Source organism: Oncorhynchus kisutch, linkage group LG2 (genome assembly GCF_002021735.2).
Source record: "Oncorhynchus kisutch isolate 150728-3 linkage group LG2, Okis_V2, whole genome shotgun sequence".
In the NCBI taxonomy this organism is placed as follows: domain Eukaryota; kingdom Metazoa; phylum Chordata; class Actinopteri; order Salmoniformes; family Salmonidae; genus Oncorhynchus; species Oncorhynchus kisutch.
The window spans coordinates 59107969-59127087 of NC_034175.2; the positions used below are offsets into that span (position 1 = coordinate 59107969).

Here is a 19119-nt window from a genome sequence, read left to right on the forward strand (position 1 = left end):
ACTATTTTGGTTCATACTGTAAATTGTTTATTGAAAACAAGTGACTTTTCTTTAAGAAAAATAGAGTTGAATTGAGTATATTTTCATTGAGTACAAACTTATAACATTTGTACATATAAACAACCAATGCAGGTAAGTGCACATCACCATATTCATCCCATTATGGGCTCTTCAACAGTGATTTTTATTCTCAAATGAATTTTGGAATCACTTTTACAAAATATTTAAATTAAATGCATAGATTATCAATTTCTAATACATTGTGAAACAGTTTAATTTGTCAGAACAAAATCAGTTAAAATCTATATTTTAGTTCAGTATTTTATGTGCCAACTAAAACTTATGCCTAACAATACAATTAGAATGACTTTTGAAGCACCATACCTACTGTGTGATTCTTCATATTGATTTTAAAGCAAATAAGAATTTAACAAAGAAGTGTAATGACAAAGGCAGTACTGTTCGGTCCACATGTACAGGGAAATGTAGCAGTAACACTGATTCCAGAGGGTTGTGTGTGTTGGATTTTTAGTGCCCGGCAAACTTCAGGCCACAAGAGTCTGGCCCTACAGCTCTCAGAGCCGACTGTCTGCTAGTAGTGCCTGTATTAGGCCCAGTTCAGAGAGTACAGATATAACACAGAAGTGGAGACACCTGTCTGATAGGAGCATTGTGGCGCTTCATATGGTCTCTGTAGTGCTTGAACATGAAGAGCATTTCACTCCCCTTCACCACTAACCTGGGAAGGAATAGAACAAAATGTATATTTGCTTTACAAAACAGTTGTCACATTACTATGCAAATGCTTTTTGTATACGATAGAAAAACTGTTGACCAAGTTCATGTTTCAAAACATTCTCTCCCTTTTGATATAAATCTGTGCTCTATTCATTAGGTGTATCAAAGCTCATTTTCAAACATGCATTTAGATACATTACAAGCTCAAAACATGTTTCAACAAATTACAATTATGATAAGTGGATATTTGCATGACAATCGTTACCCCAAATGTAATAATGCTCACAGCCCTAGCTCCCCGTTTGACAAATTCAGTGAACAGAAACTCCCACGTACGCTACTCACTGTCGTCATCGGAGTCGAAGCTGAAGAGGGAGGAGCAGGTATTTTGGGAGAGGTGTTTCTCCAGTTCCTCGGTGCTAGTGAAGGAGGAGAAACACTTGGAGCAGCGCTGTCTTTGAGGGGCCTCCTTCTCAGCCACCACCTCCTTCTTCCCCACCACACTCCTCTTTACCGCAGCCTTACTCTTTTTGCCAGGCCCGCAGGAAGTGACCTCGCTGGGCTTCCTGCGCTTGCGCATGCTGAGGGCTGCCTCGGTCAGGTATGTAGAGGGGGGTGGGCGGATGAGGGGAGCTTTGGCCAGTGGTAGGTAGGAAGGATCCTCTTGTTTGAAGGTCTTGTGTTCCGCGATAACCGGTTCCTCTCCGCCAGGCACCACCTGAGCCAAACTGACGATATTGTCCACGTCCCTCATGGTCATTGGCTCAGTGATGTTTTGGAGGATTCTGGGATGGGGGTGTGTGGATGTGGTGGTTTGGGATGGGGGTGTGGGAGAGGTGGTAGTGGTGGCAGGGACGGCTGTCTCGGGGCCTTTGTCTTTCTTATCCTTTTCATCATGGCCGTTGATGAGTTTCAGTGTGCAATGATTAGGAGGTGTGGTGACAGCACCATGAACACTGCCTGGAGTCTCCATTGGGCCGTCATAGTCATTACCATTGGTGTCTGACTCCGGAGTCTGCCCCTCCTCTTTGGATGCGCTCTGCTCCTCTGTCAGCTCGTCATTAGACTGGCCCTGGATGTAATGCCTCCACTCGTGGTCGTGAAGAGAGGGGAGACGGGAGAAGATCAGCCCACAGCCGGAGTACCCACAGGGGGCCTGGAGAGGCAGGTGCGTATCCATGTGCTCCCAGAGTAAGTGGGTTCTGTAGAAGCGCTGGCCACAGTTCAGGTGGAGACACACCTGTTTCAGAGGAGCATCATGGATCTTCATGTGTTCTAGGAAGTGCTGGTGGTTCCACAGGTACCTGGAACAGAAAAGAATAGAGACATAAGCAACACCATTTTGAACAAGCTATGGCCTGTTTTACCGGCTCAACCATCTATGGGCTGGTTCCCCAGCCTAATCATGGAGAGCAGTAGATTTGGTGTTCTCACTGGCTTCTGCAAGTCGTGTCTCAAGCCTGGCCTGAAGAACACCTCAAGGTTGAAATGTTGTTTTGATAGAAATAATTTGACAGCAGTGTGTCCCTCTTTTCACCTGTTACAGTGTAGGCACTTCTCATGAGGATCAGAGCGCCTGCTTTTGGGAGTAGGCGTTTCCCTCTGCCCCCTCCACCCGTGCACTGTCACATCCTGGCTCTTCGCCCTCTGTTTCCAGGGGGCCTCGCCCTCAGGGCTCAGCTCTGTGGTAGCGCCCTGCTCCAGCTCGTCTTTAGACTGGGGCTGGGTATAGTGCCTCCACTCGTGGTCGTGGAGAGAGGGGAGGGTAAAGAAGATCTCCCTACAGCCGGAGTACCCACAGGGGGCCTGGAGAGGGCGGTGGGTGTCTATGTGGTCTTTGAGCTCCTGGGCAGTCTTGAAGCGTTGGTCACAGTTCGTGTGGAGACACGCATGTTTTAGAGGAGCATCGTGGAGCTTCATGTGGTCTCTGTAGTGCTCAATCACCAACAAGAGCCTGGGGCACAACAACAAAAAAGATGGAGACATAAGTGACACCATAGTAAAGTTGGAACCCCCGCCCCACCTAGATACATTTTGGTCTAGTTGGAGCCTACATATTTTTCTGTGCCTTTGCATCTGACCTGGGAAATAATCTGTGGGGAAAGACCCTTCTTACCTCTGGCAGATCTGGCACTTCCCCTTCCCCCACTGGAAGGTCTTGTCCAGGACAGCTGCATCCTCCATGTGGTAGGTGACAGCGTGTCTCAGCAGCGATGGGCCGATCTTCATAAAGATGCTGTCACAGCCCTCTGAAGGACACAGGTGGTACTGCTTCTGCTTCCCCTCCTCCTCTCCTCCCTCGCTCTCCTTGTCCTCTCCTCCCTCTGTCTCCTTCCAAGGCACCACCTCTCTCACGATCACCACTTTGTCTTTCACAGTCACCTGTTCATCAGTCACTTCCACAGACTTCAGGTTGTCCATGTCCATTTTACACTTCTGGTTCTGGGTCTTTCTGATCAGGTTTCTCAGGTTCTGGATGATTCTACTCTGCTTGCTCACCACCGGCTTGGCTTTAACACGTTTGGGTTTCTGAGGCTGGTCCGTCGAAGTCGAGGGCTCAGTCACGTTCTCAACAGATTTCGCTTCGTTCTCTGAAGCTTGATTAATATTCTTTGAGGGATATGTCTCCCCATTGACAGTGGGTTTGATCTTAATGTTGGCTGTGGAAGTTCTCAGTTCCTCTATGTGCTCTAGAACGTGTTCCCTGGCGCGGTTGTACCTTTGGAAGTGTTTGCCGCAAAAGACACAGCTGAGCCTGGTCTTTCTCAGCTTCAGGTGGGCCAGGGTGTGTCTCACCACATTGCCTCCCTTGAAGAGTTTCTGGCAGTGGCTGCAGTGGAAGCGCAGGTGTTTGGAGCGTACTGGAGCCTTGCCTGGCTTGGTCTGTTCACCCTGCAGGTGCAGAAACAAGCTGTTATGCTGTCAAAGTGGAGAGGTGATATTCACAGAACCGGGTGTACTAGATAAACACTAAAGAACTCTGGAGGAAGGTTAAAAAAACATTATATATTAACATTATAGATGAATGAATCACTAGATTTTTTTCTCTCCAGATAACACTAACCTGAGTGTTTGAGTCTGGTCCCGCCTCTGTCACTGTGAATTCACTTTCTCTAGAAAGTAGTTCCTTAGCAGCTGTCCCTTTGGAAAGATTGGCGTAGATGTGGAACAGTTTCAGTGGACACTCCTCCATCTCCAAGGCTGGACCATCCAACTCTGGGTCAGTCTGCTCACTGGGACCTTCTAAAACCTTCACATCTGAAGGCTCTACTTCTAAAGGCTCTATTTCTAAAGGCTCTATGTCAGAAGGCTCTACTACTGAACGTTTGGAGTCTAAAGGCTTTGCATCTGAAGGGTCTACCTCTGAAGGCTCCACTTCTAAAGGTTCCACTTTTAAAGTCTCCACCGCCGAAGTCTCCACCGCCGAAGTCTCCACGTCTGACTCTGGTTTATACTTAAACGGTCTCTCACCATATACACCATTAGCCAGTCCCATGTTAACATATTTCTCAGACTCACTGTGCTGTTGTTTAATACGAACACTGGGTTCTAGATGACTCTCTACCACTTCCCGGTCAACAGGCACTTCATTTTCAGGGAAGGACAGCTCCATGCCAGATATAGTCCGACGGTAAGTTCTCTTACTCTCCCTTCCCTGCCTCATCTCTCTCTTATTTTCCTTTTCATGCCCCCTCTCTTTCCCCTCCCCTCTCTGTCTCTTATCCTCTCCTCTCATTCCCTCCCGTCGCTTCTCCCTCATTCCCCCTGGGGATATGTTCTCCGTCTGTCTGGTCATCTCCAGGAGCAGCCATCTTGGTTTCCTGCTGCGTCTCTTCAGGATCTTGTTCTTCACATGTCTGGCCAGGTATTCTCTCTGCCGATTGGCCGGTAGCTTGGTGGAGCTTTCAGAACTGAGATTGTGAATGAGGGAGTACTTAATGTCTGGGTCGTCAGCATACTCAATATCTGACCTACACTTTCTTCTCCTCCACCTCCTCTTCCTCCTCCTCCTCCTCCTCACAGGGAAGTCCTCTGTCTGTGACTCAGGAGCATCCCCATTCAATACCTCTTCGGGTTCCTGACCTACAGTGTCAGAGCTCTCCAGTGCTGTGTTAGTGTGTGGGTGGAGGTGGGAGGCATCGGTGTGTATTCTGCATGTCTCCTCCTCCATCCAGTAGCTTGGTATCCACTCCTCCTCCACCTGCTCCAACTCCTCTTCCTCCTTCAGCTCATTTAGAGCATCCCTCATGGCCTTGTCAGTCATCAGCTCCAGACAGTGGGTTCTCAGGGTCAGCAGATTCCAGAACTCTGGGTCAAAGAACAGACCTTCCTTCAGCACCTGGACCAGGACAGAGTTTTCAATTCTAAGTATTACATTATTATTACAACATGTATCCTCAATGAGGAAATCCCAAATGTTCTTACATAGAAAAGAAATACATAGCCCAATGGGCTTTCAAATGCCATACTGTACAATGAAACACTTTTGACAAACGTACTCCCCGGTGCCCGTCTCTGACCTGTAGGATATAGAAGCGGATGTTGGTTCTGACATGGGTGTGCTGGGGGTGTGGCTCCTCATCGGGGTATGTGTAGAGCAGATACATGGTCTTGTAGGCCTCCATGCTACGTTCCAGACAGAACACCAGCAGGGCACAGAGGCGACATACCTCCAGGTCCCTGGGGAGCAGGAAGGCGATGGTCTTACACAGTAGACAGCGTGTTACAGGGTCAGACTGGAGGTCTGTCTGTAACGCTGTAGCACAAAGCTCCACACACAATGGCACTCCCTCACTACCCATCTGGCAAAGAAATAGGAACAAAGTTTTACATTTAATTATGTAAATAGCAGAACAACAAAGTTGATTTCTAAGTCAGGGTAAACTAAGCAAACAAGAGTGTCAGATTTGTTGGTGGTTGGCTGTACACCCACCTCTGCTGTGATGACTTTGATGAAGGGGAAGATGGCGCTGGCGTTGATGGCGGAGAGCATCAGCTGGCGACACTCAGACAGGAATCCCTGCTTAGAGGGATGGGCCCTGAGGTACAGTCTGCTCCACAAGAACACCAGATCCCTGTATGAACGCCACATTCTATTATGTTACATTACTGTATTATTACTGACCAGATTTAGTACAGTCGTGGCCAAACATTTTGAGAATGAAACAAATGTTAATTTTCACAAAGTCTGCTGCCTCAGTTTGTATGATGACAATTTGCATATACTCCAGAATGTTATGAAGAGTGATCAGATGAATTGCAATTAATTGCAAAGTCCCTCTTTGCCATGCAAATTAACTGAATCCCCCAAAAACATTTCCACTGCATTTCAGCCCTGCCACAAAAGGACCAGCTGACATCATGTCAGTGATTCTCTCAATAACACAGGTGTGAGTGTTGACGAGGACAAGGCTGGAGACTGTCATGCTGATTGAGTTCGAATAACAGACTGGAAGCTTCAAAAGGAGGGTGGTGCTTGGAATCATTGTTCTTCCTCTGTCAAACATGGTTACCTGCAAGGAAACACATGCCGTCATCATGGCTTTGCACAAAAAGGGCTTCACAGGCAAGGATATTGCTGCCAGTAAGATTGCACCTAAATCAACCATTTATCGAAACATCAAGAACTTCAAGGAGAGCGGTTCAATTGTTGTGAAGAAGGCTTCAGGGCGCCCAAGAAGGTCTAGCAAGCGCCAGGACCGTCTCCTAAAGTTAATTCAGCTGCGGGATCGGGGCACCACCAGTACAGAGCTTGCTCAGGAATGGCAGCAGGCAGGTGTGAGTGCACACACAGTGAGGCAAAGGCTTTTGGAGGATGGCCTGGTGTCAAGAAGGGCAGCAAAGAAGCCACTTCTCTACAGGAAAAACATCAGAGACAGACTGATATTCTGCAAAAGGTACAGGGATTGGACTGCTGAGGACTGGGGTAAAGTCATTTTCTGTGATGAATCCCCTTTCCGATTGTTTGGGGCATCCAGAAAAAAGCTTGTCCGGAGAAGACAAGGTGAGCGCTACCATCAGTCCTGTGTGCCAACAGTAAAGCATCCTGAGACCATTCATGTGTGGGGTTGCTTCTCAGAACACAGCCGTGAATAAAGAATGGTACCAACACATCCTCCGAGAGCAACTTCTCCCAACCATCCAGGAACAGTTTGGTGACAAACAATGCCTTTTCCAGCATGATGGAGCACCTTGCCATAAGGCAAAAGTGATAACTACGTGGCTCGGGGAACAAAACATCAATATTTTGGGTCCATGGCCAGGAAACTCCCCAGACCTGAATCCCATTGAGAACTTGTGGTCAATCCTCAAGAGGCGGGTGGACAAACAAAAGCCCACAAATTCTGACAAACTCCAAGCATTGATTATGCAAGAATGGGCTGCCAGGTGGCCCAGAAGTTAATTGACAGCATGCCAGGGCGGATTGCAGAGGTCTTGAAAAAGAAGAGTCAACACTGCAAATATTGACTCTTTGCATAAACTTCATGTAATTGTCAATAAAAGCTTATGAAATGCTTGTAATAATAACACTTGTGAAATGCTTGTAATAATACTTCAGTATTCCATAGTAACATCTGACAAAAATATCTAAAGACACTGAAGCAGCAAACTTTGTGGAAATTAATATTTGTGTCATTCTCAAAACTTTTGGCCATGACTGTACATGAAGTATACATCACAGTGTTACTGACTAGATGTAGTACATTAAGTATATATATATATCACAGTGTTACTGACTAGATGTAGTACATTAAGTATATATATATATCACAGTGTTACTGACCAGATGTAGTACATGAATTATATACATCACAGTGTTACTGACTAGATGTAGTACATTAAGTATATATATATATCACAGTGTTACTGACCAGATGTAGTACATGAAGTATATATATCACAGTGTTACTGACCAGATGTAGTACATGAAGTATATATATATCACAGTGTTACTGACCAGATGTAGTACATGTCTCCGTTGTGTAGCCGTTGGCTGAGGAAGGCTTTGCACAGAGACAGCAGCAGCTCATCTTTCTCCTGGCTCTCTGCATTACAGATTATCTCTACTGCGTCTCTGCCATCTATCTCAGCCATCTGAGGGAGGAAACAAAACCATGAGTCCATGCTGATGATGCTCATTGTCCATCAACCTACTCTGATTAGAGAGACTGTCTAAAGATAGAGTGAAAGGTAGTTATAGATGGTTTCTGTACCTCCTCGTGCAGGTGTTGATGTAGTGAAGCCTTGTACAGGCATGTGAGGTAGGCCTGGTGGAAGAACAGGTGCCTCCACACCTCTGGGTGCTCCAGGCAGCACTTAGCCAGGGCCATGGCCTCCTGCACGCGCTCACAGGCCTGCAGGTACCGCACACGCAGCTCAAAGAACATTGGCTTCTCTGAGCTCAAATACTTCTCCACTTTAACAGGGAGAGAGAGTGAGAGAAGGAATAGAGGAAAAAAGGAAGAGGGGGAGAGGAGATAAAAGACAATAAGAAATGCATAGGAACCTCAAACAAAAAAAACAAACAGAGAATGTATATGTACCTTCTGTCTGTGTGAGGGCTATGTCTTTCAGGATGGATTGCAGAGCGGGTCTCTCCCAGGGACCGCCATCTTTGATGATCTGCCTCACCTGCAGCAGGTACACGTTCCTGTGTCTCAGCAGGCGGCGATGACAGGCCTACAGAGGAGTAATAAAAAAATAAAAGATAGTCACACACTCTATATATAAACTCCCAGTAACTTATTGGGTAAATCACCAATGTTTCGGCATCACTGTGCCTTCTTCAGGGTCAAAGAGGAGGAAATGGGACTCACATTAACACTATTTACATGGATCATCATGATGATTGCACTCAGTGAGAATAAAAACATAACACTTTTTTGCCTCACCTGAAAAGAGGCTAATATGTCCCTCAGGGGGGCCTCTAGGAACTCCTCTTTCCCGAAGAACAACATCAGCTCAAAGAAGCTCCTGAAAATTACATTTACACACACACACACACACAGTGCATTTGGAAAGTATTCAGACCCATTCCCCTTTTCCACATTTTGTTACGTTACAGCATTATTCTAAATTTGATTAAATACATTTTTTTACTCAATCTACACACAATAGCCCATAATGACAAAGCGAAAATAGGTTTTTAGACATTTTTCCAAATGAATTGCATTTAAAAACAGATACTTTATTTACATAAGTATTCAGACCATTGTTGACAGTGCATGGCAGAGCAAAAACCAAGCCATCAGGTCAAAGGAATTGTCCATAGAGCTCCGAGACAGGATTGTGTCAAGGCACAGATCTGGGGAAGGACACCAAAGATATTCTGCAGCATTGAAGGTTCCCAAGAACACAGTGGCCTCCATCATTCTTAAATGAAAGAAGTTTGGTACCACCAACACTCTTCCTAGAGCTGGCCGCCCTGCCAAACTGAGCAATCAGGGGAGAAGGGCCTTGATCAAGGACAGGATTATGTCGAGGCACAGATCTGGGGAAGGGTACCAAAACATTTCAGATCCTCTGAAGCTCTGTCAGGTTGGATGGGTAGCATCGCTGCACAGCTACTTTCAGGTCTCTCCAGAGATATTCGATCTGGGTTAAAGTCCGGGCCACTCACAAGGTCCTTCAGCGACTTGTCCTGCATTGTCTTGGCTGTGTGCTTAGGATCGTTGGAAGGTGAACCTTTGCCCCATTCTGAGGTCCTGAGCGCTCTGGCTATAAGCGCTCTCCACCACCACACTTCACTGACCGTAGGGATGGTGCCAGGTTTCCTCCAGACGTGACACTTGGCATTTAGGCCAAAGTGTTCAATATTGGTTTCATTAGACCAGAGAATCTTGTTTCCTGTAGTCTGAGAGTCCTTTAGGTGCCTCCAAATGGGCTGTCATGTGCTTTTTACTGAGGAGTGGCTTACGTCTGGCAACTCTACCATAAATGCCTGATTGGTGGAGTGCTGCAGAGATGGTTGTGCTTCTGGAACTATGTATACACACACAGTATCAGTCAAAAGTTTAGACACACCTACTCATTCCTGGGTTTTCTATATTTTGACTATTTTCTACAATGTAGAATAATAGTGAAGACATCAAAACTATGAAATAACACATATGGAATCATGTCGTAAACAAAACAAAAAAGTCTTTAACAAATCAAAATATTTTTATATTTGCGATTCTTCGAAAAGTCACCCTTTGCCTTGATGACAGCTTTGCAAACTCTTGGCATTCTCTCAACCAGCTTCACGAGGTAGTCACCTGGAATGCATTTTAATTAACAGGTGTGCCTTGTTAAAAGTTCATTTGTGGAATTTCTTTCCTTCTTAATGCGTTTGAGCCAATCAGTTGTGTTGTGACATGGGATGGGTGGTATAGAGAAGATAGCCCTATTTGGTAAAAGACCAAGTCCATATTGTCAAGAACAACTCAAATAAGCAAAGAGAAACAACAGTCCATTATTACATTAAGACATGAAGATCAGTCAATCTGGAAAATATCAAGAACTTTTAAAGTTTCTTCAAGTGCAGTCGCAAATCCATCAAGCGCTATGACAAAACTGGCTCTCATGAGGACCGCCACAGGAAAGGAAGACCCAGAGTTACCTCTGCTGCAGAGGATAAGTTCATTAGAGTAACCAGCCCCAGAAATTGCAACCCAAATAAATGCTTCACAGAGTTTAAGTAACAGACACATCTCAACATCAACTGTTCAGAGGGGACTGCGTGAATCAGTGCTTCATGGTCAAATTGCTGCAAAGAAACCACTATTAAAGGACACCAATAAGAAGAAGAGACTTCCTTGGGCCAAGAAACACGAGCAATGGACAGTAGACCGGTGGAAATCTGTCCTTTGGTCTCATGAGTCCAAATTTGAGATTTTGGGTTCCAACCGCCGTGTCTTTGTGAGAACCAGAATAGGTGAACAGATGATCTCCGCATGTGTGGTTTCCACCATGAAGCATGGAGGAGGTGGTGTGATGGTGTGGGGTTGCTTTGCTGGTGACACTGTCAGTGATATATTTAGAATACAAGGCACACTTAATCTGCATGGCTACCACACCGATACGCCATCCCATCTGGTTTGTGCTTAGTGGGACTATCATTTGTATTTCAACAGGACAATTACCCAAAACACACCTCCAAGCTGCGTAAGGGCTATTTGACCAAGAAGGAGAGTGATGGTGCTGCATCAGATGACCTGGCCTCCACAATCACCCGACCTCAACCCAATTGAGATGGTTTGGAATGAGTTGGACCGCAGAGAGAAGGAAAAGCAGCCAACAAGTGCTCAGCATATGTGGGAACTCTTCAAGACTGTTGGAAAAGCAATACAGGTGAAGCTGCTTGAGAGAATGCCAAGGATGTGCAAAGCTGTCATCAAGGATAATGGTGGCTACTTTGAAGAATCGCAAATATAAAATATATTTTGATTTGTTTAACACTTTTTTGGTTACTACGTGATTCCATATGTGTTATTTCATAGTTTTGATGCCTTCACTGTTATTCTACAATGTAGAAAATAGTCCAAATAAAGAAAAACCCTTGAATGAGTAGGTGTGTCCAAACTTTTGACTGGTACTATCTATATATACACACAGTTGAAGTTGGAAGTTTACATGCACCTTAGCCAAATACATTTAAACTCAGTTGTTCACAATTCCTGACATTTAATCCTAGTAAAAAAATCACTGTCTTAGGTCAGTTACAGGCTGACCACACCGCTCGTGTGCGCAAGCATTGCAAAATAAATTTAGAAATCTATGTTATTAAATTATTGTGCGCGCCAACGAGTGTCTGCGTTGCCAAGGGCTAAAATAGAAATCAGTTCCATTTCTGACGCAGATTGCGCTGCAAGTCCTGCCTCTCCCATCTCATTGGTTTATAGAAGCAGGTACCGACGTGCCATCTCCTCATTGGTTATACCCACGTGGGTGACTGAAAGACAAACAAGGTCAGTGGCGGTAATGCACCTAATTTATGAAAGTTGCCAATAAAGTCAAGAGAAGAAAAAGCCTGGAAGGAAGAGAGATGACTAGAGACGATTTGGTTGACTGTTTTATGTGTGGATTAATTGCAGGAGTAGAGGACCTTGTGCATTTCAGGTAAAATAACAACTCAATGTTTATATTCCAGGACAAATTAGCTAGCAACAGCAAGCTCGCTAAATAGGATAACTTTGCTAGCAAGTGCAAGCTAGCTAGCTAAATTACCATAAAGGTTGAATGCTTTTCGACTTGTCTCCATATTAATGTAATTGGTTCAGAGTTTGTTTTGATATTTTAACCTGAGTGTCGTGATCGCGTTTGGTGTGGGGGGACAAAATAAATGTATGCGCGCAGCCGGTTTGGGTTCCATGTAAGGATCTTTAAGCTTTAACTTCCTGGCTGATGTCTTGAGATGTTGCTTCAATATATCCACATAATTCTCCTCCCTCATGATGCCATCTAATTTGTGAAGTGCACCAGTCCCTCCTGAAGCAAAGCACCACCAGAACATGATGCTGCCACCCCCATGCTTCACTTTGGGATGGTGTTCTTCGGGATGGTGTTCTTCATAACGATGGTAATTATGGCCAAACAGTTCTATTTTTGTTTCATCAGACCAGAGGACATTTCTCCAAAAAGTGCTATCTTTGTCCCCATGTGCAGTTGCAAACCGTAGTCAGTCTTTTTTATGGTGGTTTTGGAGCAGTGGCTTCTTCCTTGCTGAGCGGCCTTTCAGGTTATGTCGATATAGGACTCGTTTTACTGTGGATATAGATACTTTTGTACCTTTTTCCTCTAGCATCTACACAGGGTCCTTTGCTGTTGTTCTGGGATTGATTTGCACTTTCTGCACCAAAGTGCGTTCATCTCTAAGAGACAGAACATATCTCCTTCCTGAGCAGTATGACAGATGCGAGGTCCCATGGTGTTTATACTTGCGTACTATTGTTTGTACAGATGAACGTGGTACCTTCAGGCGTTTTTCTGAGGTATTGGATGATCTCTTTTGATTTGCTCATGATGTCAAGCAAAGAGGCACTGAGTTTGAAGGTAGGTCTTCAAATACATCCACAGGTACACCTCCAATTGACTCTAATGATGTCAATAAGCCTATCAGAAGCTTCTAAAGCCATGACATAATTTTCTGGAATTTTCCAAGTTGTTTAAATGCACAGTCAACTTAGTGAATGTAAACTTCTGATCCACTGGAATTGTGATACAGTGAATTATAAGTGAAATAATATGTCTGTAAAAAAAACTGTGTATATATACACACACATACATATACAAACACACACATACACATACAGTGGAGCAAAAAAGTATTTAGTCAGCCACCAATTCTTCAAGTTCTCCCACTTAAAAAGATGAGAGAGGCCTGTAATTTTCATCATAGGTACACTTCAACTATGACAGACAAAATTAGGGAAAAAAATCCAGAAAATCTCATTGTAGGATTTTTTATGAATTTATTTGCAAATTATGGTGGAAAATAAGTATTTGGTCACCTACAAACAAGCAAGATTTCTGGCTCTCACAGACCTGTAACTTCTTCTTTAAAGGCTCCTCTGTCCTCTACTCGTTACCTGTATTAATGGCACCTGTTTGAACTTGTTATCAGTATAAAAGACACCTGTCCACAACGTTTGGCCAAGACCAAAGAGCTGTCAAAGGACACCAGAAACAAAATTGTATACATATATATATATATATATATATATATATATATATATATATATATATATATATATATACACACACACATATATATACATATACACACATATATATATACACATATATACACACATATATATATATATACACACATATATATTATTACACATATATATATATATACACATATATACACACATATATATATATATACACACATATATATATATACATACATACATATATATACACATATATATACATATATACACATATATATATATGTATGTATATATGTGTATATATATATATGTGTATATATATATATGTGTGTATATATATATATCCACATATATACATACATATATATATATGTGTATATATGTATATATATGTGTATATATGTCTGTATGTATATATATATATATATATATATATATGTGTGTGTATATATATATGTATATGTATATATATACACACATATCTATATATATATATACACATATATATATATATACAGTTTCAGAGAACAGTCGTGCTGGATAGCGCATTGTAGAAAGAGAATATTCAAGTCAGCTTTCTACAGTGTGGGTCAGCATTACATGATGAAAACCAAACAAGTACTTACAAAGCCAAGCTGCTGAGAGCATAATTGACGTGCTGACAGTCATCGGGGTAGGCAACAGTGGCTCTGGTGAAGCAGGTCAGAGCCGTCCGCAGCACCTTCAGCTGGGGCAGCGGCACCTGCCATCTCCCTGTGTGCACCTCTACCAGCTTTTACAGGGAGACAGAGAAACAGGGGCTGTGATTGAGATACACAGGCCAGTGCAGATTATTGGATCCGTATGTCATGTGTTGTTGTGGTTTCTGAATTCTGAAATATTAAAACCTTTTTTCAGTTGAGGTATTGTAGAGATCTCAGCATCTCTGCAGTCGAAACTTGTGTAGCTGGCTAGCAATCTAGATTTTAGACCATGTGGCAAGGGAATGCTTCAGAGAAGAGTGCTGCTCATCTGAAATGTTTTACAGTAGCTAGCTCAAATTGGGTTTCATTGCTCGTTAGATGTGCTAGGTAGTACCACCTCAAGACTTACTATAAAATCAAGTGACAGCACACCTTATTTGTCAATGGTTTTTGGCAAGTGGAGTGAGCCAATATATTTTTTGCATGATCCTCTCTTTGACTAGACTTACTGACGTTGTGACGCCATGCCCATTTCCTGAAGAATGTGTGTATACTTCATATTTTGGCAAATTTAGTATGCAGGAACTTTTGGCATACTCACTACATCCATACTATGACCAATAAGCATACTATATAATCAGTGCGGGTTAGTATGAGTATTCGAACACAGCTCTAGTTAGTTTCTAGTAATCTCTCCTAGTTCAGTCTTCTTCTTTGGATTTTATATGGCATTTGGCAAGCAACTTTAAATTGCATCAACCAACTGGACTGGAGTGTGGACCTCATTCGTCTGTCATTCACCCACGTGGGTATATCCTCCTAAAAACAACTGAGATGGGAGAGGCGGGACTTGCAGCGCAACATGCGTCTAAAATAGAACCAAATTCTATTTTAACGCCTGGTTATGTAAATGCTTGTTGACACACGCGAGCAGTTTGGATGAAATTATTGAATAACATGCATGTGTACATTTATTTTGCAGGCGTTGTGGTCAGCATGTTACACAGCAAGTGGCAATAGATTTCAGGAACTGAGCACCTTACCACTGTGAGGTAACTGTCCAGAACCACATTTGTAAGCGATGGCCATTATTTTATTATGAGTGTGCCAGTGGACTTCTGGTAAGTATGCTTTACTGAGAAAGTGTTGGGATCAGGTACAATTACCCACCCCTAAACGAATATTTATGAGCAATTCCCCCCACCCACAACTTCTCACCTTAATGCATTATTTTATTTTTCTTGGAGGGGCCGAAATTGGGGCTGATCTCAACTACGCGTATCCAGTCGTTGAGATCTGATTCTGTGTAGCGCAAGATGAGACATGCATATCATCAATCAACCACATTTCTCAAATACTTTGGGGCTAAATTCCAGCAAAAATTGGGAGGAGGGTGCAAGTGCAGCCTGCAGTTCACAGCGACCCTGCATCTGCAGGAACCCCTTTATACTTATATTGGTACATGTTTATTAAGATAGGACAGGCGGGAGCGCTCCAGTGCAGTACGTGGTGTTAATGCACAATGTTGGATATCAGCCGCAGATAAACTCCACTAGTCCGGTACACAGCAGGCCGTGTGCTAACTGTGTGCTAACTAGCTATGTACGCTAGCTAACAAACACATGGTTTCGCTACTTTATTTTATTTATTTATCCGTTATTTTACCAGGTAAGTATTCCCGAGCAACGACCTGGGGAAGAGTTACAGGGGATGAATGAGCCAATTGTAAACTGGGGATGGTTTGAGGTCCAGATTGGGAATTCAGCCAGGACACCGGGGTTAACACCCCTACTCTTACGATAAGTGCCATGGGATCTTTAATAACCTGAGAGTCAGGACACCCGTTTAACGTCCCATCCGAAAGACGGCACCCTACACAGGGCAGTGTCCCCAATCACTGCCATGGGGCATTGGGATATTTTTTTAGACCAGAGGAAAGAGTGCCTCCTACTGGCCCTCCAACACCACTTCCAGCAGCATCTGGTCTCCCATCCAGGAACTGACCAGGACCAACCCTGCTTAGCTTCAGAAACAAGCCAGCAGTGGTACCTAGTTAGCTAGCACACGGTATCGCCCCAGCCTGCTATTCGAGTGGGAGGCGGTTGCTACCGGTAAACAGTGTCCTTCGTCCCCGCCTATCAGGCACTGTTTTCCCAAAGTCCTGTTAAATACGATGAGGGCAATCTAGAACACGGTGTCGCTAACTAACACATACTATCGCTCCAACCTGATGTTCTTGCGGGAGCGACCGGTAGACTGTCCTTCGCCACTGCCTGTTGGGCACTGTTTTCCAGCATTTCTGTTCCGCAGGCAGAAGAAAAGGCCACTGTCTACCAGTGTCGATCCCGCTAACTAGCAAGGAGGACTTCGGGAGTCAGGGGATTAAAAAACCTCAGATAATACTTTTATTTATCACATTCAAAAGTGTGAAGATGTGCCCGGGGGAGGGTGGCCTAACTACTTACAAAATGCGTGCTTCTGACGAAGTAAGGTACCTTAACATTTAAGGTAATTTCATACAATTTGAGGCTCACTAGTTGCTCATTCAACATATTTGCTGCTACTTCAATCAGTCCCGTTTTAAAAGACTCCCTTCTTATGTTTTCCATTCCCTGAGACCAACCAGAAATTATTTATTGGCCAAATATTCCCAAATAATAATAAAAAATATAAAACAGATTATAAAACAGCCACACATGTGGACTCTCGTTTCTGCATCACCAAATTCTGCGTCAGGCAAAAAAGTAGGCTACGTGTGTTTCTATTAGCTCGTTCAGTGCCGCAGGAGCAAGACTGTAGTGGAGCGCTTCTCACAATGGTGCTCATTTAAAGTCAGATCAAAGCTGCTGAATCAATGACAAAACATGTATTTGTACTGCTCTAATTACATTGATAACTAGTTTATAATAGCAATAAGGCACCTCTGGGGTTTGTTATACCACATATATAAGGGGGCGTGGTCACACCCGAGGGGGTGTGGTCATATACCACACCCCCTCGGGCCTTATTGCCTAATTAACACAATCTGCTGTAATTTGTTCACAAAAAAATGAAGATCTAAATGCATATTCCCATGAAACTGATTTGAGATCAAGTGATTGACATGCAGATGCAATTTGGACGTTTCACGTGAAGAATTGTCATTCATGATTAACAGCGATGGCCCATTTTGAAACTAGGTATGTCTTACTTGGTGTTTGGGGGTATTAAAAATAGAGGGCGCTGCCGTTTTTTTAAATTTTATTATGCAGGCTACACTGTCCCACAATCATCCTGTTGTCCCCCATATGTATTTTTTTTATTTTTTTTAAATGTGGTCACCCTAGATTTTTGCCAAGAGACATAACTATGTGACAGCTTTAGCTAGCGTATCATTAGCCAACTGGCTAAATGTAAACACTAACATAACAGCACAGCTAGCTTACATGTCAGCTTATTGTCATTTTAGCTAAACTTGTGGACACAATCAGTAACGTTAGGCTTCTTCACAGTGATAGGTAGACAGTTATAGCGTTTCAATCGGCGACGTCACTTGCTCTGAGACCTTGAAGTAGTGGTTCCCCTTGCTCTGCAAGGGCCGCGGCTTTTGTGGAGCGATGGGTAACGATGCTTCGTGGGTGACTGTTGTTGATGTGTGCAGAGGGCCCCTGGTTCGCGCCCGGGTATGGGCGAGGGGACGGTGTGAAGTTACATTAGCAATCCTAGGTAGTGTTCGTAAATTCAGAGCGTTTCGCCACAGATGAGACAGATTTTTTTACCGGATGTATAAATGTGAAGCATCTGGTTGGTGTTTCCACACACTACCAAATATCCTGCCGAGACGAAACCCAGTAGTAGGCAGTGGGGAGAAGATGGATTTTGGCTGACATTCTGCACATTTTCTCATCGATGAAACATTTGATCTCCATACAGTTCAGAAATGTAATCTGTAACAAACAGTGGACTGCGTTTTGTAGACTTCACCATTTGCAATATATATATACAATTCTAAATGGTGTTTAGGAGCGCAAGGGCGAATCGAGTTAATACGCACATCAGAGTAAGCGTTCCCTAACGGAAATAAATGCTATAACGCGCCAATTGGATCCCGCTAGCTCGTTCTTGGCTTTGCCATCTCTTTGCTTGTTCTGCCCACTAGGATTTATTTGCTCCCATTGGAAACGACAGGTCTAACTTTGGTTACGCTCCCCGGAGCGTACACTGGATGCTGAGGAGTAGGGTTGATCAGAGCGTTCTGGCCTCACAACAACAGTCAAGCACCCAAGCTAAATGAGCTTGCTAACAAGCTACTTCCAGACACAAGTGAGAGAACACCTCACTCTAGCCATTTTAATCACCCCCAGCATAACTGGTTAGGCTGTTTTCATGTTATTTAGAGCGGTGGTGACTGTGCTGCTAGCATGACGTTTACAGTACTGACACCGGTCATATTCAACGGATGTTGCGCGTTCGTAAATTCCTCATTCTTCGAGAGTGCTATGAATTCGGAGTGGATGGCTAGAGTGAATTTACGAACGCACCCATAGTTAGCGTGTAACGTCACATAGTGGTAGCTAAAGTTGGCTAGCTAGCCAAGTCAAAGAGAAATAAAAGCTCTGTGGGGTAACGTTATAACTAACTAGGCCAGTATGGGTTGACTGAATTTGCGATGAATGCTAGCTAGCTAATTAATGCGATGCTACGTAACGTTAGCAAATAAATTACTTTACTAGCCATCTACAGTAGCTGAACAGCCTTGCTTCGTACTGCAAGCAACTGGCTACTTCGTAGCTAGCAAGCTTGGCGTAAGAACTCGCCTCTCTCCCAACTAAAACCAGGAATTGGCGTGATTTAGCTTACCTTACAAAACTCGGAGCAATATTCTTTGCTTTGTACTGAACAGTTGTCGTTAGAGTATATGTATAAAGTCTCCAGTTCCAATTCTAGCCTGTCTGTTTCCAAATCACTTTCCCCCTCCGCCATACTGGCTCGTTTACCTTGCACATAAAGGGACTTCTAGCGGATAGGTTGACAAACTACAACAACTAATATCCTGG

The 19119-nt window shown here is 43.7% G+C and overlaps 1 protein-coding gene across 1 annotated transcript; it reads right to left on the reverse strand.

The window, feature by feature from the left end:
• Window positions 1-10: 10 nt before the first annotated feature.
• Window positions 11-19080, reverse strand: LOC109869025 (uncharacterized). Its single transcript, XM_020458851.2, has 13 exons — window positions 18923-19080; window positions 14027-14172; window positions 8631-8712; window positions 8283-8418; window positions 7953-8155; window positions 7697-7833; window positions 5672-5813; window positions 5259-5540; window positions 3803-5077; window positions 2855-3630; window positions 2276-2692; window positions 1084-2042; window positions 11-739 (listed from the first exon to the last, which is right to left on the reverse strand). Exons 1-13 carry the CDS (start codon window positions 19043-19045, stop codon window positions 735-737), a joined length of 4683 nt encoding a protein of 1560 aa, XP_020314440.1. The 5' UTR covers window positions 19046-19080; the 3' UTR covers window positions 11-734.
• Window positions 19081-19119: the final 39 nt, after the last annotated feature.

What these genes read in the sequence shown, in the direction of transcription:
- LOC109869025 (XM_020458851.2), bottom strand. Translation starts at nt 19,045, where the DNA reads ATGGCGGAGGGGGAAAGTGATTTGGAAACAGACAGGCTAGAATTGGAA. An exon ending in ATTGCTCCGAGTTTTGTAAG is followed by an intron (nt 14,173 to 18,922) that starts GTAAGCTAAATC and finishes TCCCTGTAAAAG; the next exon opens with CTGGTAGAGGTGCACACAGG. An exon ending in ACATATTAGCCTCTTTTCAG is followed by an intron (nt 8,419 to 8,630) that starts GTGAGGCAAAAA and finishes ACTCCTCTGTAG; the next exon opens with GCCTGTCATCGCCGCCTGCT.